The sequence below is a fragment of the Talpa occidentalis genome, unplaced genomic scaffold, assembly GCF_014898055.3.
Source record: "Talpa occidentalis isolate TD23 unplaced genomic scaffold, MPIMG_talOcc4v2.1, whole genome shotgun sequence".
Classification (NCBI taxonomy): domain Eukaryota; kingdom Metazoa; phylum Chordata; class Mammalia; order Eulipotyphla; family Talpidae; genus Talpa; species Talpa occidentalis.
The window spans coordinates 7,843,630-7,869,065 of record NW_026555331.1 but is presented as its reverse complement, the minus strand read 5'-3'; the positions used below and the strand labels follow the sequence as shown (position 1 = coordinate 7,869,065).

The 25,436-nt window shown below is 54.1% G+C and overlaps 1 protein-coding gene and 1 long non-coding RNA gene across 5 annotated transcripts; one reads left to right on the top strand and one right to left on the bottom strand.

The window, feature by feature from the left end:
* Positions 1–337: 337 nt before the first annotated feature.
* CCN4 (cellular communication network factor 4) lies at positions 338–25,389 on the top strand. 3 transcript variants are annotated; one of them, XM_037501566.2, is made up of 6 exons: positions 480–503; positions 802–990; positions 10,299–10,575; positions 17,530–17,790; positions 18,621–18,811; positions 20,748–25,389. In XM_037501566.2, the coding sequence occupies exons 2-6, from the start codon at positions 922–924 to the stop codon at positions 21,045–21,047; spliced, it is 1,098 nt and encodes a 365-aa protein (XP_037357463.1). In that variant the 5' UTR covers positions 480–503; positions 802–921; the 3' UTR covers positions 21,048–25,389. The 3 variants fall into 3 exon arrangements, with proteins under 3 accessions (XP_037357457.1, XP_037357463.1, XP_037357459.1); XM_037501560.2 differs by lacking the exon at positions 802–990 and having other exon boundaries at positions 338–503; XM_037501562.2 differs by lacking the exon at positions 480–503 and having other exon boundaries at positions 559–990.
* On the bottom strand, positions 4,027–8,832 carry LOC119237598 (uncharacterized). 2 transcript variants are annotated; one of them, XR_005123370.2, is made up of 3 exons: positions 8,572–8,832; positions 7,743–8,018; positions 4,027–4,593 (listed from the first exon to the last, which is right to left on the bottom strand). It is a non-coding gene; the product is annotated as an uncharacterized LOC119237598 (long non-coding RNA). The 2 variants fall into 2 exon arrangements; XR_005123371.1 differs by lacking the exon at positions 4,027–4,593 and adding an exon at positions 7,329–7,546.
* Positions 25,390–25,436: the final 47 nt, after the last annotated feature.

The window sequence follows — 25,436 nt, the reverse complement described above, 5'->3', positions numbered from 1 at the left end:
GCTCTGAGAAAGGTGGACAGCAGAGGGCAGAGGGCAGGAAAGCTGGGGGACCAGGCAGGAGGCGGTCGGGGGTCCACCTGGGGATGAGGGCAGGTCTGCCTAGAGCACACACCTCACCTGCAAGGCCAGTGCCAGGCAGGGCGAAGGCAGGCCCCCCACACCCTGCAGGGACACCCAGACTTGGGGACGGGCTCCCACACCCAAGAAGTTCTGGGTGATGAACAGGGAAAGGGAACGCCCCCAAATTGGCGAGCAGGGCTTTCATTTTAGTAGAGGAGGTGGTGGTGAGAACAGAGCCCTGGGGCTGATTTCATTTGTGAATTCCTATCATTTCTAGATTGGCGTTCTGAAAACCGTCCTCCCTGCTCGCTCGCAGGCGAGAGACAGAGAGGAGGGAAAGATGACAAATGAAAAGCAGAAGCAGGAGCAGCCCGAGATGGGAGGGCGTTTCTGTTCCGCTGGGAGTCCTCTCAAAGTCACAGGCTGCCGCCGGCCCCTCCCAGGTAACCGTACCTCTGCCTCCCAGTCCCGCCCCCGGCCTTCTCCCCACCCCACCTTTGGGAAGTAGCCTGCAGGGTGACCCCGGCTCCTGCCCGAGGGTTTCCCGCCCCAGTGAAACCCCAGCCCTGTGACTTTCCCTTTAAGAGCTGTCAGAGCCAGGAAGGCCGGCCAAGCCCGGGCTGGAGGTGGGGACAGAGGCAAGAAAGAAAAAAAGGGAGGCAGGAAAAGTTTTTTCAGAGGAAAATGCAGGGTTTGTCCTTGCCCCTGACGTCAGCTCTCGCTTTCATAAACCCCCCCAAGGGCTGCTGGAAGAGGCATAGCTGGTGCTCCTGATGGGCAAGCCAGACTGGACCCAGCTCCCCGCGAGGTGTCCGGCTCCTCTGGGCTGCGCGGTGGATGCTTTGCCACTAACTTCCAGGCATGAGGTGGTTCCTGCCCTGGATGCTGGCAGCTGTGACAGCAGCAGCCACAGGCGGTGTCCCGGCCATGGTGAGTCTGCCCGCAGGGACGCGGAGAGGAACCGGGTTTCCTTCTCAATGGGTCCTGCTGCCTGGGGGGTGGGCGGGGGCAGGGTGAGGGCTGAAATGGGGGCAGGAAGGGAGGTGCCCACTCAGGGGCAAGGGTGAGGCCGAGGGTCAGGCCCAGGGCTGATCCTGGCAGGGTGAGGAGCCAGGGGCAGCACCTGGGGAAACCCATTTCCCCACCTGGATGCTCCCCCACCTGAGCGCAGCAGGAAGGGGCAGGAGGCAGAAGTAGGTCAGGGGGCCTGGACTCCCGACCCAGCTCTGCCCAGACTGGCTGTGTGGCTGCGGGTCCGTCGCTCACCCTCTCTGAGCTGCACAAAGTGAGAACATGTTTAGGATACTTCTAGAGTCCTTGAGCTTGGAAAATGAGTCTCCAAGTGCTGGAGATCCTACCCGGAGCGGAGATGGAGAAGGCCAAGAAAAGTTGGCCGGGAAAATGCCAGCTTCCAGCAGAAGCACCTCCTGAGCAGCGCGTGGGGAGAGGCTCGTCCAGCTGCCGCCGCTGCGGGCTTGCACGGGCCTCTCCGGCTTCTGCCGCGCGTGTTGAGATCCAGCCTGGGAAGCCTGCTGTTTCCCGGGGGCCCTGGGCCTTCTCTCTTTCCCACCCCACCCCAGGCACAGCCAGGGGGTGGGCAGAGGCCGCACCTCCACAGACCCCGCGGTGGAGACACGTGGCAGCAAAGTCAGCCCCCGGAGCTGCGAGGAGGCAGGCGCTGGGTGGGCAGGGGCTGGGGCGGCGAGAGCCAGGGGCAGCCGGCGAGGTGCCCTGGCCCAGGCCAGAGCCTCGGCCAGAAGGAAGGCAAGACAGAGGGAACCTGGCCGGCTGGCTTCGTGACCCGATCACCCCGACGGCTCCTTCAGCGTCTGTGTGCCCCACTGGTGCGTGAGGACACTGAGGCTTGGGCTCAAAAATTCCAGTCCTGCTTCAGCCAGACCTGAGGCTGAAAGCCGGCGCCAGCTGCGGGCTGGGCAGGGTATTCCCAGCGGGAGCCTCGATGCCTGCTTGGGGTCTCCATACTCGCATGGCCCTGGCCACCCCACAAAACGAGGTGTCAATTCCAGTTGATCAGGGAAGGAAATGGAGACTCAGAACAAGCGAGGGACTTGCTCAGGACCCCAAGGTAACAAGCGGCCAAATCCTGCTCTTCGAGAGACTTTCCAAGTTTAGACCAAACCCAGCATCCCCAGGAGCCAAACCAGCCCCTGGAGCCAAATCAGCCCTTACTGGGCGGCTGTGCTGGGAGCGCAGGGACTGGATGGGGACGAGGTGAGAGGGCTGGGGAGTGAGGTCTGAGCGGGAGGAGGAGAGAGGGAGGCCTGGGCGGGGTCCAAGTAGTCGGGCCCTGTTTCCTCCCCAGAACAGCAGTGCTGGCAGAGCAGGGGAAAGAACCCGGGTTTGGCCGAGGGGCCCGGATGCCGGGGGCTGAGGGTCCAGACAGACCCTGATGGTGGGATGGATGGGGCGGGGGGGCGGGGTCTGTCCCTCTGAGGACCCCAGCCTGGGGGCCATCTTTGGGGCCCCAACACTTCCCAGCCCATAATTACCTCTAATGCAGGCACTCTCAGGGCACCCCGACACCCCATGAGGCCTCAGACACATGGTAGCAGCGCTTCGCTGGATGCCAAAGCCCGACGCGGCACCCTCCCCAAACTAACATGTAAAGCGAAAGCAAGTCCAGGCGGGGTCCCAGCGGGGCTTCAGTGGAAAAAATGATCATAGATGCTCATATGGAAGAAAAGGTTGCCAAGAAAAGCGTCTCAGAAGCAGCGAGCAGGAGAACTCGCCCAGCAGATGTGCGAGCGTGAGCGGAAGGGCCCGTAATTGAGGGAGGAAGATGCCAAGTCAGGAAGGGAGAAAGCCAGAGGCGAGCGTGGCTGGGGTTTAATAGGCGATGAGGATGCAGACGTGCCTGGCCTCTCTGGCCCTTTGTTCCTCTCTCTGTGCTGAGCACCTACTATGGGCTACGCGAAGGGGCTGCCTTTTGATAACTGCCAAAGGCGGCGCCTGTGAAGGTGGAAACGGCCCTCCCTCTCCAACAGGCGCTCATGAGCACTTATTAGCCACCTCCTGCCACTCTCACCAGCACGATGGAGTGGAGGTAATTATCCCTCTTTGTGGATGCAAAACGCCAGCTCAGAGAGGGTAAGTCATTTGCCCAAGGCCACACAGCTTGTGGTCATCTGTGGAGTTGATTTTGAATCTAGAGCCTGCTCTCCGCCTCCCTGGAGCACACACTAGTGCAGAAATGAGAAGCGCCCTCCCCTCAAAGCATACAGGCCAGTGAGGAGGGAAAACGTGGGAGTGAGGGGTGACAGGGGGATGCAGGAGACACAGGCGGGTGCAGGCTCTGCTGCTGATGTTGCCAGCTTCAGGGCCCCAGCTTCCCTTGCCTGTTAATGGATCGGCCACCTAAGCCCACCAGGCTCCCGCCAATGAGCAGGAAATGTGGGGCGCTTGGAGGGGAGCCTCAGGGTCTGTCTGGCTAAGCCAAGGCTGTGCTCATTAACTCCCGGGCAAGCACTAGGTGTGCACAGGTGAGCCCACATTCCTCTGAGGTGCATGTGCACAGGTGTGAGTGCGAGTCTGAGATGCTGGTTGTCCTGAGTGTGGAACGCCCGTGGTGTGTAAGTGCCCGAGGGTGCACGGGGAACGCAAGTCACCCCCTGCTCCTCGGACCCAGTGCGGAACGATGCGAGTCGGGCAGTGTCCTAAACACTCGGCATAACCAACCCACTTGAAAGCCACACTGGGGGCGGCCAGAATCCCCAGGGGCCACGCCTGCGTGTCTGTTCATCAGCCGCTGGTCACATGAGGCTGCTGAGCCCTGAAATGCGGGTACCCCAAATGAGATGTGCTCTAAGCGTAAAACACACACCGCATTTCCAGAGTACAAGAATGTAGAATTCTCATTATGAGCTTTTCTATTGACTCCAGGTGGAGATGACATTTTTAACATATTGGGTTAAATGAAATATGTTGTTCAAATAAATTTCACTTGATTTTTATTACTTTTTAAGGTGGCCGCTGAAAAATTTAAAAATATAAATATGGTTCACATGATGTATTTCTGCATAGTGTCGACCTGGGAAGACACACATGTACGTGGAGGGATTGTAATGTGTGTGTGTGGGGGGGATATTGAGGATTCTAATCCCAGCTCCTCCATGATGAGCTGTGCACCCTCGGGTAAGTAAGCCAGCCTTTCTGAGCCAGTTTGTTCCTCTGCAAAAAGGCATAATAGTAGACTTGCCCCTCGGGTTGCTGGAGACAGGAAGAGTGAAATGGAGATAAGTGGAGTGAAGAGACCCTGGGGACACCGGGCTAATTCCCATTGTTCCAAGAGCACAGGGAGGGGATTCCGGCTCCCCCGGGGAGCACAGTCTGCAGGCTGGTGCCAGGCTGAGCTGGTGTGAAGGGTGACAAAGATCCTGGTCTCAGCACCAGGAGGATGGACAATTGGAGGGCTGTGCTGGGCTCAACTCTGGGGCATCTTCTGAAGAGCCCAGGGTTTCCACGTCCTGCTGGCCTTCCCAGCACACACGAGGCTGTGAGCACTCCTGGATTATCCTGGAGGAGAGAGAAACATGGTGATGATGATGATGGAGGTGATGACGGTGGTGACAATGAAGGAGGTGATCATGGTGATCATGGGGATGGTGATGATGATGCTTGCAGAGGAGACTTGCATCCTACAACCCAGAGCCGGGCTCCCTTGACCCGAGGGGTTTCGTGGCCCATCTGCCTACTTGTCCTGTGGACGCTGCAGCCGGGCTCTGTGCCCTGCCCTTCCTGTTTCTAGAGCTGTGGGATAAAGGGTCCACCTGGCCTTAAATGCGTGGTTCATGTGTTGGGGACAGACTTTTACACTAGCAGAGCGGAGCGTGCAGGGGCTTCTGGGAGGGGAGCTCAGGGGACTGTGGGGAAAAATAGCAACTCCGGGTCCCTGAGCTCCAGTTCCTGGGGAGACCCCAGGCACCTGCGCGTGAACGAGTCTTACGTGCATTTAGGCTCAAACACCAGAGTTACACAGAAGCTCCTCTGCTGTCCAGCCCTGACCTGCTGTGGGCAGCAGCTCTCCGCCCCTCCCCCCGCCTCCTCTGCTCCCTGAAAGAAGAGAGGGGGAGAGGGAGACAGAATCAGAGAAGGAACTGGGCCTCTCAGAACATGAATAATGGACATTCCAGGGGATGTGATAAAATCCACGCCACCCACCCCAGGCCCCTATCTGGAGACAAGTCCAGACTTGGCTCTGCTAAGCTCTGGGGGGGAGGCGGGGGCAGGGAGGGGGCGGAGATGCGATCCCAGGCCCCAGGAGAGAGGCCCCCGGGTCCTGCTGAGCCTGGAGCTCCCTGGAGCCTGCCCAGGGCTGGCTGGGGGCCGGGAGAGGGGTATACAGGGGAGGGGTATCCTGAGAGGGCAGGGGCTGTCCTTGGGCAGGACAGCAGGTTTCAGGACAGCTGGGACCAGCGCAGGCGGCACATCACCTTGACTTAGGCTTCTTGGCCCCACCCCCCACCCCCACCAGTGCTCACTTTCAGTCTTGACATGGCGGCGGCTGGACTGGCCCTTGGCACCTGAGGCCCTGGGCCCTGCTCCGGCATCCCCTGGGTGGCCCACCCTTCCCGGCGCGGGCTCAGCTGCCATCATTCTTGCAGGGGGCTCTCACTGCTGCCGCTCTAGAAAGGGTGTCATTGGCCATTGTGCCCGAAAAGGGGGGCCATGCTCTGGGAAGTCCCTCTAGTCATGCTTCCTCCATTCAAGGTGACTCCCAAATTCTCTGGCCATGAGCCCTGGCCTGCTATGACCATGTCCTTGAACCCTAAGACCAGGCAAAACTGGCCACTGGCCATTCCAGGCCCCTGCCACACCCTGTGCGTGCTGACTCGGCCAGGATACTGTCTCTGCTCTTCTTCTAGTTCTCCTCATTCATTTTTTAAGATACAGTATAAATGCCTCCTCCTCCAGGAAGCACTCCCTGCTCCTGCCTCTTTCTTCTGTCACTTTCCCCCCCAACCCTCCCCTAGATTCTTCTGAGACACCCTCAGGATGGTGCCTGAAGACACTGGAGGGTTCAAATCCCAACTCTGCCCTTTGAGAGTGCCCCCGGGCAAATGCCAATCACCTCTACCCTGTGGGAATGTGAACATGGGCCCACAAAGATGAGCTTGTTTTAAGTGTGCTTGTCTGCAGGGCTGGCCACTGCCTGCGCCTGAGATGCACTCTCCGAAGCTCATTTGGCTGCCCCGCTCCATCATAGAAGTTAGCAAACATTTACTTTCCATAAACGCTCCAGGGTAAATATTTCAGGCCTTGTGGACTTTAAGGACTGCGTGGAATATCCGGTTTTCTCTCTCTCTCTCTCTCTCTCTTTTTCACAAACTTTTAAAAATGGAAAGAGCATCCTGAGCCCCTGTGAAAATTCCGTGGATAGATGTGGCCCGTGGGCTGCGGTTTGCGAGCCTCATCCATGACCCAGCAGTCCTTTCAGCCCCTGTCTTCTCAGAAGCCTGGGTGTCCCCTGAACTTCGTGCCTGGCTCTCAGCAGGTGCTTTATGTCTAAACACAGGAACACAAGTGGCTCAGCTGGAAAGCAGCCCAGCTTCCTGCGCTTTCTACTTTCTCTAAGAGCCAATTAGCAGGAAATTCCCCCAATCTTCCACGTCCTTCAACTCGCAGCCTGGCCACCCTGGGGTCCGCTGGAGTCTCCGTGTCCCTGGAGATCTGCCATGGGAGCTGAGCTCTGAGCAGAGCTGGCTCCTCTAAACCCTGGGCCAGACTTCAGGGTGAGAGCTAGGAACTGAGGGCGTTCTCAGCGGGGCTGGGGAATAGGTCCCTAGGGGTACGCTCCTAGGAGGCCCTCAGAAAATCGTGTCCACCTGCTCATACGTGGCTGACAGTCTGTTGCACCAGATGTGAGAACAGAGCATCACTGAGTGTGGGCCGGACCATATGCCTCCGCAGCGCTGGGCCCAAGCTCTGGCCGTATCCTCCCACTCTCCCTATCCCCGCGGCCTCCCTTTTCAGTGAAGAAATGAGCAGACAGTGCTTCCAGGACATCCCTTTCTTCAACCTTCCCTGCTGCCTCAGGCCATTTCTGTCTCAACCCTGCCCCCCGGTGGAAAATGTAGGTACAACCTCCCCAAAGCAGGAGAGCCAGGCTGGGGACCATGCCCTGGCCCACGGAGAGCTTGGCCAGGGCGTGGCAGCCCAGTGCTGGGCACCAAGGAGGTGGGACAGGGCAAAAGCTCCAGGAGCGGCTCAGCTAGAAGGACTGGAGCCAAATATACAGAGAGTGGAGTGCCTTTTAATCTTTTAACAAGATCCATAGGTCAGTGGTCTACAACCTTTGCTGCCTCAGAAGTTCTGGAAAAATCCCAGGCCACTTATGTCAGGAAGTTTGGGGACAGTGGCCAGCATCAACGTTTATTAAAGCTTCTGGGTAGTGTTAGCATGTAGTGAAGTTTGGTGACCACAGTGGGAGGGCCTCCGATGACAGCCGGCTGTTAGGGGTCACTGGGGGCTGTGGGGAGAGGTGGGGTATGGCTGCGCGAGCTGAGCAGGAGGAAGGGAGCAGCTCAGGCTGTGGCACAGGGGCCACATCACCAAGGGGGGTCGCCTCCACCACCCCTCCTTCTCCCAGACACAGGCTGTCGGCCAAGGCTGACGGGGAGCCAGCCATGAAATGGGTGCCTGGCGGCTGCTACGACTCTACTTACCATGCTCACAGTGCCGGTCTTCACAGTTGCTCCCCACACCTCCTCCCCAGAAGCCCTGGGGATCCCTGCAGACCCCCAGGCAGGTCGCTGCTTCTTCCCTCCGTGTCCCTGCTGCAGGTCAGCACTGAGGACTGGGCCTGGCTGGAAGCAGAGCTGCCTGGAGGACTGGGTGCATCGTGGCCAGAGGGTGGAGGAATGAAGGATGGACAAAAGGCAGGTGCCTTCTGTCAGCAGCGGCCTCCGTGGATCACAACTGCCACGTCAGAGTCCTCTGGCCTATGGGGGATGGCTAGTGAGGGCAGGGGCTGGGGCTGGGTGCCCTTCCTCCCGCAGGGCCTGGCACAGTGTTCCCTTCGCACCTTCCCTGCAGTGTGTGGAATGTGTGACTCCATCTGCATCCCCCTCCAAGCTGTCCACCCTAAGGCCAGGAACCAAGCAGCCACCTGCTGCAGGTGGGCATTCCAAAGACTGGTTCCCAGGAGGGGTTCGGACTTACTGATAGCCTCTGTCACCCCCCGCCCCGGATTGTCTGTGTTGGATAAGGCAGCCAGGAGTCAGAGGGTCAAGCGCCAAGCCCCAGGGTGCAGTTCTGGTCAAGGACCTTCTCCCCTGGACTGTGGGCTGGGAATGTCCCACCACTAGATGGCGCCAACAGCAAGGGCTCAGCTCCGCGGACCTCCACGCCCTGCTTCCCAGTCCCAGGGAGGTCCCTGCTGAGCCCCAGCCTGGGGGGCCTGCAGGTACTAGGAAGGGAGGCTTCCTTCTGGGCAGCTTTAAACTGGTTGGAGACAGCAGGGTGGACAGAGACCTTATGAAGAAGGGTACCCACCAGATCACAGCCTGAGAAGCTCAGCTCACTGCCCAGCTGGGCTGGGGAGGGGAAGGAGAGGAATGCCAGGCTTCTACGTGCATTGTGCCCCTAACCCCCCAGCCACTCCCAGAAAGGGACAATACGTCACTGTAGCACAGATGGGGAAGTCAAGGCCCAGAAAGCTTAGGAAGTTTTCCAAGGGCACAGAGAAAGCCCCTACTTCTCAGTTCCCTGTTCCTCTCTCGGCCCTCAACCTCAACCAGAGCTGGGAGGACACCTTCCAGGATCAAGGGAGGGTTTCTAAATATCAAGTGATGTCACAGACCCATTGTGATGGGGAATCCCACATCCCTGCCACCAGGCAGCCCCACAAAGTGGTGTCTCAAGTGCACAGAGAAGTCAGGGACAGATATTGCCCTTTACCAGTTCACATTCCAGTAAGGGGGATGGCCTCTCTAACATGGTCTGGGGAAAGCATGGAAGTCTTCCTGGAGGAGAGGGCTTTTCTATTTCCTTTACCAAGAGCGTGTCCTGATGGCTTGGGGATTGGTCAGAGATGATCTGTGAATTCTCATGAAGCTCTGAGTCTTTTAGGGTCATACATAGACACGGAGTCTCCATGGAGTCAGAAAAAAGGGTGCATGCGTTGGAAAGGGACTGGTAGCTTGGTATCATTGGTTTGAGGGTTTGAGGTTTTGTTGTGTTGTGTCTTTGAGGAAAAGCAAATGAGGGGAGGCAAACTAATGGCTCCTGGGTGGACCAGGACCAGCTCTGCCCACCCTCAGCGCTCTTTGTTCCTACCAGCAAGGCTTCCCCAAACCACGTCAGCTGAGAAAATGAAAAGATACGAGCATGATTCTCTGCCATCCTGGGTCTCTGTCTCTGGTCCAGCAGAGAAGCTACCTGTCTGTCCCCAAAGCAGAAAGGACAGGGCAGGAAGGAGGGAGAGGTTCAGTGACATCTGGAGAAACAAGGCCCAGGCCTTCCTCCTATGTGCTTCTGTGGGTCAGACTCTTTGTGGGGACCAACCCGACGCTGCTCCCCATGGAGCTCACAGGTGTAACCCTGCAGAACTCACAGGCATGCAGCTAATTACTAACATGCAGAGTAGAGTGTCTGCCAGGAGGTGTCAGGAATCCCCAGGCCCAGGGGGGTCTCTTCAGTGGTGGGTATTTAAGCTGCAGCCTGAGAGCAGGTGCCAGGTGAAGGGAGGTGGGAAGAGCATTTCAGCCACAGGGAACCACATGAAGAGTCTCCACTCGATTAGATTCAGACAATTGATGTTGAGCTCCAGGCTCTTTGGTTCTACTGGTTTTGAGAAGAAAGGCGACATCTGGCCATGAAAAGCATGGTAGGAAAATAAAATGTTATGCAAAGCTGTTTTTTAATTTATTTTATTTTATTTTATATATTTTTACATCATTTTTCATTTTGCACAATGGATGCATTTTCATCTTGGTTATCTTCCCCGTACAATTTCCACCCCCCTTATTTTGACCCTAATCCCTCCTACCTCCCCAGTGTGTCTTTGTTTTATAGTTGCTTGTTGATTTTGATTTCTACATTATTGTAATTAGTCTTTTTCCTGGTCCCTTATTTAGGTTTTCTAAATTCCTGCTATGAGGGAGACCATCGGTATTTTTCTTTTGAACACCCTGAAGAGTGGGAGGTGATTGTAAGCCCCTTGGGCTTTGAATCTCCTGCCTTCCTTGCATCCCCCCTTTATCTCTGTCATTCCCCCATAGGACCTCTCCCCAGCTGCTACATCCATGGCCTTCACCCCAGCACCTTTGGAGGACACCTCACGCCCCCAGTTCTGCAAGTGGCCCTGTGAGTGCCCACCATCACCGCCCCGCTGCCCACTGGGGGTCAGCCTCATCACCGATGGCTGTGAGTGCTGTAAGATGTGTGCTCAGCAGCTCGGGGACAACTGCACGGAGGCCGCCATCTGTGACCCCCACCGGGGCCTCTACTGTGACTACAGTGGGGACCGCCCGAGGTACGCAATAGGAGTGTGTGCACGTAAGTGAGACCCTCCCTGCCTTCCAGTTACCCCAGCACCCCCAGCAAGGGCCAGGGCCCCCCCGCACTGCCCTCCCTGTGGCCAGGATCCTATATCCAGTCTGTGATTAAAGGGCTGGGCCATGCTTGAGGCGGTAGCAGTGCCTTCGTTCCCCTTGCCTCTAAAACTGGCTTCTTGCTCTCTTCTCAGCCCTTAGAGGTGCATGTATGGCTGACCCCAGTGGAAAAGGAGTCACCAGCGATGCCTCCTGCCTAGTTTCCTTATTTGCTGATGCCCATGGTCTCTCAGGGCCACCTGTAGAGCTCTGGATACTTTAGTATTATTGTAAATTCAAATAATATGGCTTCAAATACATCAGCAGCATTGAGAGAATAAAACCTAGCAGACTGCACTCATCGCTTCCTACCATCCAACCACATTTTCCCAGCTACTAGTTACTTTTAACTTTCCAGTCCTTTCTTCTGGTGGTCACCACTATATAATACATGCCTTCTGTTAAATCTTGATTGACTTGAAATATCAATTTTGGACAATCTATTAATGATCTTATATTATAGTTGGTTTAGCTCCTCAATACTACCTGTCATCTTCCCTCTCTTCCAATATTGCTGTCATACTTTTTGGTTATACAATAATTCAGTAGTTACAATATTACAACTATGTAAATATTGTTTGCAGCATGAGACAGCATACTTGCTTGAATTTCCATCCTTATGAAGTCTTTGCTTTTCCTGGGGTTTTTAATTGCCTTTGTTTTTTCTTTACTCTTCATCTTCATAATAGCCCAGTGTTGGGAAGGGGGCTGTTGTTTGTTGTTTTCTCTTTTTTGTTCCCAGAGACCACTTTTCTGGGGATTTCTGATCTGTTTCTCTCTGGATTGATATTCACTTAGTGTGAATCATCTAAGCTTTTATCTAAGACACATGACCCAGCATGGTGCTGAGAGGTAACTAGACATCTCAGCCCACTAGCCTAACTTCTAAAAAGTTACACAAAGCCTGGTTAACTCGAGGACTTCCTCCTTCTCTTTGTGTTGAATCAAATCTTCCCTGTAACCATGACTCCATATATCCCATTATATAATCACACACAGTGTAGTCTCTCATCCCCTGCTAACCCATTCTGTTTCCTGAGAAAATTTCTCATGTGGGTTATACACATAATGCTAAGTTAGATCATCCTTTCTGTACCTCCCGGTTGTTTTATGGGGGCTTTCTGCTCTTTTATCATTGGTTCATACTTCAACTTTCATACCAACTCATCTGTCCAGCTTTCCAAGTAACCACCCTTTATAATCCACTCATTCCACTTTGTTCTTTTTATTGAGACTCATTATTACCTCCACAAAACAGTGCGTTCAAAGAGAGCTTACCACATCACCTGCACAGAATCTTAAGATGTGTTGGCAAAACATGCTTTTCCAGAGCCCCACCCCAGGGTGATGGAGTCAGAGTCTTTGGAAGTGGAGATGGGAATTACAGCTTGAACAAGCTTCCCAGTGAGTCTCATGCATGCTGTGATATGAGAGGGCTTACTAATACATAGAGTCATCCATGGACTCTCTCTCCACACCCAGCAAGGAGACGTGGCTGCATCTGCTTGCATTAGAACCACCGCTAGTTATATGACACCGTCTCATTTCCTTGCCCTTTACAGCTGTTCTTTAGGTCATTAAGGAGGTAATTCCATTCACCGCAATTAGACTAATCGCTAAAGCTTTATTGACATCTTACCCTGTGCCAGGCACCATGCTTATATAGACATTCTCTCGTGGACCCAGAGATCACGCAGAGCCTGGAACCATCCTGCCTGCCTTCCCCACCAGGGGCCTGGAAGACCACCCTCCCATCACCCTCATCTCTTTATACATCAAGTCCTGCCTTCACTCACTGCAGCCTCTTACTCCCTCTCATCACGAGTCTCGAGTATTTCCCTTCCTTTTATTTGGAAAGAAAACTCGGTCTGCAGGAGATTTTAATTGGTATTTCACTTGCCAGGCGTCCCCTGGTCATATAGGTTTGCAGACACTGGACTGAATAGTTAAACAAGTATTCTCAGAGGTTTTACATGTTTGTGTCCATTGTCAAATTCAAAAAAGGGAGTTATCATAAGAAGTCTTTTCTTTTCAAACTTAGTTACACAGTAAATTCTTTTTGTCCAGGTAGATTTTAATTCATGCAATCACTTACCCCCAATACACACACACACACACACACAGTCAGTCACACAAGCCACACTCAGTCATGGCATATGTGAACACACATACACTATTCACTAGGGTTCTACTGAACCACCCAGAATTGCTGCCATAGCATCTGAGTTCACGAGACCAGAGTGCAAGAAAGAAGACAGCCCAGGGTCTGAGAGATCGAGGGGAGGCACTCAGGGCCAGAGGGGAAAGAGCAGGAAGAGTTCCTCTAAATAGACAATATTTTAGCAAACGGCCAACTTAGCTAATGGGTAGTTCCCAGGACAGGCTAAATCTGCCCTTGCTGATGTGCATGGAAGTAGGCCAGGGCAAGGCAGGCAATAAAAACGAGCGGTTTCAATACTGGCGTCTATAACTCAAGAGGATGGTGGGACTGTGGCAAGCTACAAGCTCTGGCTAGCAGGGGTCACCTCTCTTGGGTCCCAGTCACTGCCACTAAGCAGGAGAGTGAACTTGGTCCCCACAGTGTGCTCTGTCAAGACAATCCAGATTTGTGCCTGATTTGTAAATGTTTGATGACATGCTCCAAAAGTTTTTTTAAAACATTTCTTTGGCCAAATGAAATACATCTGTGGGTAGAGAATGACCTCTGATTTAGACTCCTTGGCTATTTTGGGTGTACAAACACTAATCTGCATTTAATGAAGCGGGGTCAGGCCCCAGGGCAGTGTGGTCTGCAAAAGGATCGTGAAATTTACAAGCAAGCAGATTTGGGTTTTGAATCCTGGCTCTGCCATTTGCAGGCTACGTGACCTTGGGCACATCACTTAAGGAGCCTGATAAAACCAACTTCACAGGGCTGTTGAGAATAAACAAAGGAACACATGAAAGTTTCAAATGTGATTCACCACTCTCCATGACTGTTGAATTTGCTTTGTTTTAACTTTACCCCGTAGAGGCTATCTTAGTCCTGCCTATGGTCATCACAAGGAGGGGCAGTGCCATCTAGTCCCAGGCTCAGACAACTCAGTGTGAAGAGTCAGGAAGAAGCAAACTTCCCCAAGTCTTGAGAGACAGACCACCCAAGTCAAGCATGGGACACCATAACTAACTAGGACTGTGACTTTAGACAGGCTACTTACTTCTTAAGTATCAGTTTCCTCATCAAGGAAAATGTAACACATGATATTTAAGTCTTTGGGTGGTTGGGATATTGAATGCCTAGTAGGAGCCCAGTGAAAACTAGAGTTCACCCCACCTCACATCCATCTACCCACCATCCATCCACCCACCCACCCATCCATCCATCCATCCATCCATCCATCCATCCATCCATCCATCCATCCTCCCACCCACCCACCCACTCTGTCCATCGATGCAATGACCCACCCATTGGCTCATTCACATAGTGAACTTAGGTGAGTGATAATACAGCAATGGGGTTATGACAACGCATGATCCACTGTCTCTGCCTCCAAGCAGCTAACAGCCCATCAGGGGTGTGAGTGAAGGGAGTGAAGGACCCGTTGTTAGGAGGCTTTAGAAGTCCTTCATTAGGAATGAAGCTCACCAGGACATACCTGGATTCGCAAATCTGAGATGAGATAGATGGTAAGAGGGGGACTCGAGAGGGGGTGCAGGAGTTCGCTGTTGAGCCCGTCCACAGCCATAGCATGCATCGTATATCCCCTGGTTTCCCTCTAACCTGTGGCAGACAGGCAGGTCAGGGCCAGCAACGCCACCTCCCTGTCCCCCCACCTTCCCAAAGTTCTCCGGACACTGAGCAACTTCTAGATGCAGCGGTTCTCAATTTTGGCTGCAAATTGGATTCACTGGAGAGATTTAAAAACTATAAAGGCAAAAAAAAAAAAAATAAAATAAATGTCAAGGCCCAGGTCCACCACCATATTCTGGGGCATGGTGTGGGCATCAGAACTTTAAAAACCGCTTCACATGGTACGATGGAGCAACTGGAGGTGAGAACCACTGGGCTAGGGGCTCGCGGGCACTTTTACTGCCTTCTGTCTCAAGTTCCCACACACTGGGGTGAAGGTGTGGGTTCTGCACCCTTCCTTCCCTATCCCTCCAATGCCTGTGCGCAGGTGCATGCACACACACACCCAGGCCTTGTCCTCATGCACGTATGGAGTGTTCCTGCCCAGCCTGAGTCAAGAGGGCGCAGTCAGGGGTGACTCAGAATCCAAAAATGAATGATTCACCCAGAGCTTCCTCTGTTTTGTTTGGTTTTGTTCTTTTATTTCCCCCGATTTCCCCTCCTTTACTGGTGTCTGGTGAAAGGAAATGGGTTGGCGAGTCAGATCCCCTGGGTCTATCCCAAAGTTATCATTCACCGGTTGGTGACCTTGAGCTAACGAATCACTTGCCCTCCTTGCGCTTTCCTGTCTGCCTAACGAATAAAGCCCTGCCGGTCCCGGCTCTGGGAGAGCTGAGCGAGATAACGTATCCGAAGGGGCTGGCAGGAGATCAGATGGCCAGTGAGTGTGAGGGCCTTTCCTTCCCGGGCCTCCTCCCTGCACAATCACAGCCCAGGAAAAACAGGAGTCACACCAACATCCCACAGGCTGAGCCTCTGCTTCCTGCTGCTCCCGCATCCGGCCGGTCACCTTGGGCACGTGACTCAGCCTCGCTGAGCTCGGTTTTGCTCTATGGGGAAAACAAAGGTGAAAATGGAGTAGCCTTTCCTTGCAGGATGGAATCAGCAACACAAGAAAGCCAGACACAGAGCAAGTCGGTGCCCAAGATCGGGGGCAACGCTTAGGAAGCCTTTGCTCTGCGAGATGCAGGAATTATTAGTAGCCACGGCCGGGCCAGCCCAGGAGATAGAACAATGGCTGACGGTGGATTCCAAACTACCCCACCTCAGGGCAGCTTGTGGCCTGGACTCCCTGCCAGCACTTCCATTGTCCTCAAGGCAGAACACAGCACGCTGGGCAGGAGCCCTGGACAGTCTGGCAGCCCCGGGCTCTCCCGGCACCCCAGGCTCACAAATCCATCTCCGTCCTCGGCCTCTCGGCTGTCGCTCAGGCACCTGGTGTGCAGTGAGACACTCCTGACCTCCACCCCCCAGGCCTGCCCTCTTCAGGTCTAGAAGCAGGGGTCCTTGTGACTCCTGGTCTCCACATCCCACTCGTCAGCGCATCCTGCGCCCTTCCTTCCACACACCAGCACTGGGCCCTTCAACCCCTGCAGGGTGGTTCTGCCACAAGCATGCTCGTGCCAAGCAGCTGTGCCCGTAACTGCTGTCAGGGAGGCACCTTACCACCAGAGAAAAGAACTCATTGGTGACAATTCAGTTTCTCCATTGATGATTGAATCAACCCCCTTTGGCATTTAATGTCTTTGATCATATTAACTATCCTTGATTCTCTTTATCGATTCATATCAACTCTTCTATTCATCTAAAGTGTTTAATTCCTTTTAAGTTTGTTGTCAACTTGGTTTCATTTACCCATTCATGGAATGGGAAACTAACTCTGCATACTCACATGCTATCATTTTCATGATTATAACAGAATGTGTTTATTTATTAGACTTCTATGCATATATAGACATGTCTCTATCATATATAGTCTATCCTGGGCTCTCTGTGATATGTCTGCTCACACTCCAGTACCATGCAATCTGATTCTGCACTCTGATTTCACCCTTCTAGTAAGTTTGATCACCGAAAAATACCAAAGGAGTGTAAAAAATACTAAAAAGTCTTGGAAGACAGTTTCTTAGGTACAGTCCACACACGAAAATCAGTTCTTTACAAAGAAATGCCATGAATCCACATATTTAAAGGTATTCACATATTCAACTGTTTTACATTTTGTCTTTTTAATTATGTGATTATTTTTCATGTTTCACGATGTGCTTTTGAATGTCCCTCTGGTGCAATGGCCAGTCAGGCAGTGGGGAAACACCTGCAGCCAAGATGCTTATGGCGAAACGACCTGGAGCTTCTCCACTTGGCGCTTGCTCTCTCCCTGGTCCAGGCAGAGGCCCCTCTCACGTGCATCACTGCCTGGATGGCTGGAGGTGTCCTCCCACGCCACCCTCGTCCCCTTTCAGCCATTCTCAACTCATCAGCAGTGTTCCTATGAAGCGTAATGCATGTCATTCATTCAACAGATACTGACTGAGCACCTACTGTGTGCCAGGCATGGTACTAGGCTCTACAGGTTTGCATCTTTTTCTAAACCTACAAGAAGGCTTCTCCTCCTCTCTCCCTTTCCCAGCTCCCCCTGCCACAGTCCAGGTCTGCTCCCACCTCTGTCTGCCCTCCTGAGGGGCTCACCCCTCCCCCTCATGCCTGCCACCTTGTTTCAAGCTGCACGTGTCCCCTGCCCACCTTCCCAGGCCTCTTGCCGCCGTCAGCATTCTCCCGCATCTTTCCTCCGCCACCTCCACTAGAAGGCAAGCTCTGGAGCTTTTGTGATCCCCACTGAACCTCCAAAGCTAGGCCACCCCACAAACACACTGAATGAATGAGATTCCACTTTTCAAAGCCTCTGAACAAGTCTGCCTTGCTCAGAATGTGGCCCTAGAAGCAGATGCTTCTCAGCACCAGGCTTTGTGCCCGGTGCTGACGACAGGGCAGGATGCCAGCCCCGGGTCCCAGCCCACTGCCTTGGCACTGGGGCCTATTCAGGGACTGGGAGCTGAGGGGTAGCACCCTGCATGCCCCGGGCTAGAGTCCCACCACCGGCCCTGGCCCTGCCCTGCCCCACAGGGGGGCTCCCTGGGTGGGCGCGGTGCGGCAGCCGCAGGCTGGGTGCCAGCAGGTCTGTGTTTCCAGAGGTGGTCGGCGTGGGCTGCCTCCTGGACGGCGTGCGCTATGACAACGGCCAGTCCTTCCAGCCCAACTGCAGGTACAACTGCACGTGCGTGGACGGCGCGGTGGGCTGCACGCCACGGTGCCTCCGCCAGCGCCCCCCGCGCCTCTGGTGCCGCCACCCGCGGCGTGTGAGTGTGCCTGGGCACTGCTGTGAGCAGTGGGTGTGCGACGACGACGCCAGGAGGCCGCGCCAGACGACGCCGCTGCACACGGGCGCCTTCGGTGGGTGCAGGAGGCGGGTGCCCTCTGCTATGGGGCTCCTCTCCTCCATCTTAGTCCTCTCTCCTCCAGCTTAGTCCTCTCTCCTCCATCTTAGTCCTCTCTCCTCCAGCTTACTCTCCCTCCTCCATCTTACTGGCCGTTTACTTGCCTCCATCCCCAGCCCTCTTGGCGCCCCCCTCTCCGCTACCTGTCACACCCCTGTCCTGGAGGTGGGGACCACAGCTAGTTGGACCAGCCAAGCATGGGTCCTCCCATTGCCTGGGTGGCTTTGGGCCAGGGCAGCCCCCGCATCTCCTACTGCAGCCCTGGCCGTGCTGTCATCAGCCCGTGTAGGCCGGTGCAGGCCGAGCAGCGACCTGCTTAGTGGGGGGTACCCGCTCCACAGTGGGGGGCTCAGAACCTGCGACTGGGCTCTGACCCCGTCTGTGCCCCTCACCCCATCTTGCCTTCTGCACAGACATCCCCCTGCAGGGCAGGGACGGGCCTTTCAGCCTTGATCCCCGCACCCACAGACGCTGCGCCCACATGCAGCGCCGGTGGACGCCCCAGCCCCTCAGCGGCTCAGGTCACGCAGCCCGCTGGCTGCTGCACAGGGCTGGGGTGCAGCTCCCCGGTCTTGAACTGGGGGCCCCTCCAGCCTGCGTGTTGCCCCTGGTGACCCCAGAGGCGGAGAAGCCCAGGGCCACCCCTTCCCTGGCACATGCTGGGGAGCCGCCCCCTGCCCTGTGGGGTCGGACTCCCCCCCTCTCCTTCTGCGGTCCAGGGGCCCCCCTCAGCGCGGTGGGCACGGGTGGGGGCAGGACGTTCACCCCCACCCCCGCCCCCCGCAGCGGCCGCGGTGGCAGAGCCCTGGCACCGGAACTGCGTGGCCCACACCAGCCCCTGGAGCCCCTGCTCCACCAGCTGCGGCCTGGGGGTGTCCACGCGCATCTCCAACGCCAACGCCCGCTGCTGGCCTGCGCAGGAGAGCCGCCTCTGCAACCTGCGGCCCTGCGGCCTGGAGCTCCACCAGCACATCAAGGTGGGTCCCCCGACGCTCCTGCAGCCCAGCCCGGCTCCAAGCCTGGCCCCGCATGTCCTCACACGGTGGTAAAATGGGGTGAAGGGGCCCACCTCCCAGCAGTTGTTTGAGACAACGTGTGCCTCTGGTGGTCGGTGTCGTGTGAATTGCACTCAGTGATTGCTGTAGTATTAGAATCAAGGGCCTCCCTGGTGGCTCAACCTCCCAGGTTGAGCGCCGCGCTGTGAAGCTGTCTGCAGCCTCTGCAGCACGGGTTCGATCCCGGCCAGCCAGGGAGAATCCCACACGGCGCGGCAGACCTCTCCTGTCTCGCCCGCTGCTCCCCTCAGCAGTATATTTCGTCAGTCTACCTGTTTTGCTCCCCGCTCTGTCTCTGGTGAATCCTCTCACCCTCCCGCACATCTGGTCTGTACCCCGTTCTTGTATGAAAGAATAAATAAATCTTTAAAAAAAAATCAAGGTCACCCCCTAGAAAACTCCTGACTCTCAGGGGTGCTGCCCTGTGATGGCTCTGAGGGCCCCTCACCCCTGCTGCTCTCCCTCTGCTCCAGCCCAGACTCTGTCCCTGGGATGATAGTCACACGGGGTGATAGGGGCCAATGAATGGGGCTTGGGACTGGTATCGGGGCCCCTCGGCTGCTGACCACATGGCGCTGGGACTGTTCTCACCCCTCTGAGCCCCAGGCCCCTCGTCCATGAAACAGAGTTGATCGAAGCTCCTCTTGCAGGTCGGAGAGGCAAAGAAAGTTAAAATGAAGGCTGAAGGGTGGTGGGGACCTCGAGGCTCAGACCCAGTCCTCAGCTAGAAGTGGATCTGGCAGGGACCGCAAGGCCCCTCACTTCTGCCTTAGGATTGGCCGTGGGTGCTCGTGTCCTGTAAAATAAAAACAAGTAAGGATTCAGCACTGATTCCATTTGGGGGCCACGGATGGTTCCTCGGGGATGCTGAGGAGAGGGTGGCCCAGCTGCCCACAGTCCTCCTTAGAGATCAGACATGCCCCCTGTCCTCTGGACCTGCCCCCCCCCATCATGTGTTCAGCTGGACCCTCCTTCTCTCTTCTTCCTCCTCCTCCTTCTCTCTTCTTCCTCTCTGACTCTCCTCCCTGCCACCGTCCCCTGACATTCCTGCTGCTTCCTGCGCATCCGTCTCTCCGTGGACAAGTCTTCACTGAGGCATGACTAGGAAGGTCACCGCAGCGGGACGCCAGAGCAGAGGTCCTGAGCTGGAGCATGCGCCGTGCAGTGGGGGGAGATGGAAGGGGGCTGGTCGTGACTCGTGATCCCTGCTGCATTTTGTTTCCATCATAGGGTGCCCTAAGAGGACTCCCCAAATTGTCCAAGAGTCAGGCCCCCCAGAGTCTGCATCTGCTCCACTCCCAGTTCTGGTGGGATGCTGGTCCACAGTAGACCCCGAGATCCATTAGCCCAGGGAGTGTGTTGCGAGTGCCCTCTAGGCACCAGGCACAGATTTGGATGAAAGAGCCCCAGAAAGAGCCCCAATCTCAGGAGACAGAGTGGAGGCCCAGCTCAGTGCAGAGACAGATGCTTGAAAAAAGCTGTGCAGTGGAGCGAGCTGTGTGATGAGGCGGGGCAGTGTGGGCAGACCAGGGGGAGGTCAGGGTAACGAGCATCCCCCAGTCATGAGGCTGGTTCTGCCACCACCTATCTGGGGGCGTGGGGAAGGAGCTGTGAAACCCTCCATCCCGGTGAGACTGACAAAGGGCTGGACTTTGTGGAGCAGAATCGAAGGTGACCAGGGAAATGGCAGGCTTGAGACACCACCTGGACCGTCTGTGGGCCTCACTTTGCCCCAGGTCCTCTGGCTGGTTCTTCCTGTATTTGCATGAGTCCTCCCTAGCTAGCCCTTCTGGAAGTGAGGCGGAGCACTCCCCCAGGTGAGCGAGAAGCTCTGAGACTGACACCTCCTGTCCTGCAGGAAGGGAAGAAGTGTTTGGCCGTGTACCAGCCAGCGGCGCCCGTCAACTTCACCCTCGCCGGCTGCGTCAGCACACGCTCCTACCGGCCCAAGTACTGCGGGGTCTGCACGGACCACAGGTGCTGCATCCCCTACAAGTCTAAGACCATCCGCGTCTCCTTCCAGTGTCCCGACGGGCCTGGCTTCTCCCGCCAGGTGCTGTGGATTAACGCTTGCTTCTGCAACCTGAGCTGCAGGAACCCCAACGACATCTTTGCAGACTTGGAATCCTACCCTGACTTCTCAGAAATTGCCAATTAGGCAAAACCACGGGATCAGGGAGCTGGCCCAGTGCTTGCAAAGACTCCCGCCCTCTCACACCCACAGTCAAGCCGCGGCCAGCCCACTTCCCGACCACCTCTAACTGCCCTGATCCAGACCCTTGGCCCTGTACTGCCTCTGACCACCAGGGACCCAAGGGGGCAGCTTGGGCCCAGACTCTGGTCCCCAACTTGAAAGCACCCCACGTACACACCAAAGAAAGTGCCTCTCTTGAGCTGTCTGGACAATTCCCCGAGTGGACCTGGCCTGTCCAGATTACCAGAAGTCCTGCTGGTTCTTGCTCGAGTCACACGGAGCAGAATCAACTTGACATCTAATATTACCAATTCCCTTTTAATTTTATTTTGTTTCTTTTCTTAAACGGATTCCCTTTTTATTTTATTTCTTTTTTTTTTTTAAACTAACTCCTTCTTTATATGTCAACCACAGATACTTTGTGTTCATGGCACAAATAGATAGACTATTTAGGACAGTGGAACAACCTCAGAAAGAACAGACAGTTGTGACCACAGTATACTAGACTATCTCTGACTTCTAGATTTCTGCATCCCTGGGTTACCAGATATTTGCCAAGTGGGATGAACGGTTGCTTGGCTCTGATTGTCAGTGGAAAATTGTGTCTATTGACCAGGGCATCGTTGAGGTTACGTTTCTCTTCACTCACACACCAGGAAGGGTACAGATGGTCTTCGTTCCAGTTGGAAATGCAATTTGATAAAGCTCATTCTTGTTCATAGGAAAACCCAGCTTTCCAGGGTCAGAACGGGGCCAGCCAATTTTCAGAAGGGCCATCGGAGCCCAGCACCAAATTTTCCTCCAGTCAGGGTCCCCTGCCTACTTGTGGGGGCATGGGAGCTAGTAGGGCCTCCAGGATGGCCTCTCTGACCCAGGACAGTGGTGTCCTGGGACATTCCCCAGCTGCTTGGGAGACTCAGCTGAACTCCAGGTCAGACCTGCCTGAAATGACAGAGGTGGTCCAGGCGGGGTGTGGGTCAGTCCAGAAAGTGGGTTCACTCTGTGTCTGCCTGGGGTGGCACAGCTCGCTGGACCCTGAACATGTGTCTGTCTGCCACAGTGACCCGTTTCAAAGACTCGGGTCTGCAGACCCCATCAAGTTTCCTGTGTGAAGACAGGGGTTTACCAGCTTTTTAGAAACAGAAGTCCATGTAATGGGGGCTAAAAGCCAAAAAGAGTTGAAGCTAAAAGAAAGAGACAGTTGTTACTAAGGGAAACAAGGCTATTATTTATTTTATTAGTAAAGTATAAATATTTACTGTTATAATTTAATTTAGTGCCTCCTGTGTGCCAGTCACTGCCTAAGCACATGCCAGCAAGTTAAAATGTCTCCATCATGTTGAAAGGCCTGTTTTGATTTCTGCTCTTACAAGTGTGAAGTGGGAGTTCAGGAAGGTCAGGAAAAATGACCGGTATCACCTAGCTGGGAAGATGGGAATCAAATCCAAATTCAACTCATTTTCTAACTTCTCCATTGTTTTGAGAGCTTCCAAATATGTACAATGAGGAAAATATATTGAAATAAGCGATTTCTCATTTTTGACTCTTATTACTGTCTCTCTAGCCCTTTTCCCAGGAGAAGAGAGTATCTGGCTTTCAGGTGATTTAAGACAGTTGAGACCCAAAAAATTATGGGGTAGACAAAAGTCTATCAATCCCTACATGTTATCTTCCTCTTCAAATCAGAACCAGCTCTCATCCTGTATTTAAAAGATGATTTTGTTTACACAAGCTTCAGATTGAAACCATGAGGGCATTCTGTGTGGTATGCAGAGGGACCCCTAAACAAAATACTGAGCTGCTCAGATAAGCTGGTGAATAAAGGAAATTTGCATGTATTCCTATTTAATTCAGAAGCTCTCTTCTCCCAAAGTTATGTGACAATATCATTTTTATCAATGAAACTTTCATTGCTGTAGGAAAAGACACATTTAAAGAATGTCTATTTTTGTAAAAAGAAATCTGTGTGAAGAGAATTTACCCCAGACTTCTCTAAAGTCTATATGGGTCATGCTGGATTTCCTTAGAGTGCAAACACCTGCCATCTATGCATTTCCCTCTGGGCCTTGCTGAGCTAAGAGCCAACCCCTCTTAAAATTCAGCAGAAACTCCAGAGCTAGGTTCAAACTGCACTTGCATTCCAAATTAGGAAACTGAGTTTTGCTTCACAGGAAGCCTGGTGGGGGGAGTTGGCGGCTGTGCTGGAAATGGATGGCCTGGGGTGGTGGGATGGTCCAGAAAGGATTTCTTTGGAGGAATGAGCTACCGTGTGCCGGTGTCAGAGTGTAGGGGCAGGACAGGGCCACAGAGCAGGTTCTCTGATCCAGCAGACCGGGTAAAGGAGGAGAGAGTCCTGGAGACCTCAGGGGTTTTCAGGCTTTTATTGGGATTTACAAGGCATATAGGAGGCAAGGGTGCTGGGGGGCCGGGAGGCTGGCAGGCCTCCCAGCCCCCAGCAAGACTTCACTCAGTCTGGGTTCTCTAGTTCCTCTGCTTCTGCTTCTCTCGGCTTCTCTGCTTCTCGTTCTGCTTCTCTCGGCTTCGGTTAGCATTCCCGCCATGCCGCCCCTAAAAGCCCAGTCTCAGCCCAGGTGAATCCCATCTACATAGGCCCACACCCTACTCCAGGTGCCAGCCATCAGGCATGCATTTGGGACCACAGGGTTCTGAATTCTATCCTAATGGTGAGAGGGCAGAAAAGCCTGATACTTGTTACCTTACCCTACACAGAGGCAAAGCCCCAGGTCTGTGTAGGGAAGGCGTGTGGACACGAAAAAGGCAGTCTCTCTGTGGCCCGCACATGCCCTGGCTGCTCTCACTGCATTAGCCTAGAGCGTCCCTAGCTCCAAGGCGCTGCAGACATGAAAGTGGAGCCTCCCTCCAGCTAGTGCTGGCTTGGTGCTAAGTGTTTTGCTACATTTTTAATCATATTAATCACTTCAACAATTTTGAGTAAGCATATTGTCTCCATTGTCAAAGAAGTTGAGAAATCCCCCAAAAGTTTATTCCACTCTTCTTTGCTCACAGAGAGGCTTCTAAGCAGAGGCTGGACCCTGCCTCTTGGAGACTCACATTGGCAGGGAACCTGTCTGTGGCTGTGTCTCCAGTCCCTGGTAACCCCAGGGCCAGGTGGGGTCATTACACCAAAGACACCTTAATCTTCAGTGAAGAAATTCACCTTAGTGCTTACAGTGACTCTCCCTGATGTGCCTGGGATAGGGAGAGGATTCCTGCAGATCCTGGTGAGTTCACTGAACCACCCATGCTCATCATAAATGTCCTGTGAGTGAGCGCTCAGCCTGTGCGAGGCCCTTAACAGCATATCTCATTTAGCCTCCTAGTAACCCCCAAGATGGCGGATTCTCATCTTTTGCTCATTTTAGAGATAATACAGCTGAAGCTCTAGAGGGTTAGTCACTTCCTCACCTCTCACCACCTACTAAGTCCAGACCCGGATCATAAACCAAGGTGTGTCTGGCCCCTGGACCATCTCTCTGGAGGCCAAGCACAGCTGGTCTGCCCCCCAAATCAAGGGCAAGAGGTGCTTCACTGACCACGGCTGCAATGTCAGCTGTGAACGTGACTCAGAGAGTGGTCAAGAAAGTCATTCCCAATGCCGTGATTGTGTGTGACCTCAACACCAGCCCGTGCATGCGCTGGAGGCACCCGTGTCCAGTATGCTAAGTGATGTCACTGCTTATTCAAGGCCTCTCTTGATGCAAACTGGCTGAGACGGTGACCGGCCGGCTGGGGCCCTGCCTGACTGGACAGGAGGTTTGTCGGTGTCCAGCCACACGACTGGACAGGAGGTGTGTCGGTGTGCGTGTCTGTACACGGAACGCCTTCTTCAAACTGTGCCTTCATATTTAAGTATTCCAACTGCCATTTTGTGACTACAAAATACATATAAAGAAATACCTTGCAATTTCCCAATAAAGGAAAAATAGCACTCGGGCAATCTGTCATATTTTACATGTTCCTCGTTTTCCTCATGATTTGCGTCGCGTGGAACTTGTTTGTTCAACGTGAAGGGTTTTTATTGCTCAAATTCCCTGTTTATAGCTCTCCTCCTCACAGCAATAAATCATGTGCAAGCCGACTGACTGGATATGGTGGGGTTTTGTATATTCAGTTATTACGAGGTGATGAGCACCAGGGACCTTCAGCAAATGTGCAGATGGCAGCAATTAAGCTCCAGATAGTTTAGCTCTGGTGACAGAAACAGCTGAATGTTTGGAGCGGGACTTAGAGATCTGATCCTGGAATTCACAAGAGACGGAGCTCCATCTGCGTCTGGGCAGGAAGATACCGCCTGTCGATACAGGGTGGACATTTTAGCTTTCCTTCCATCAA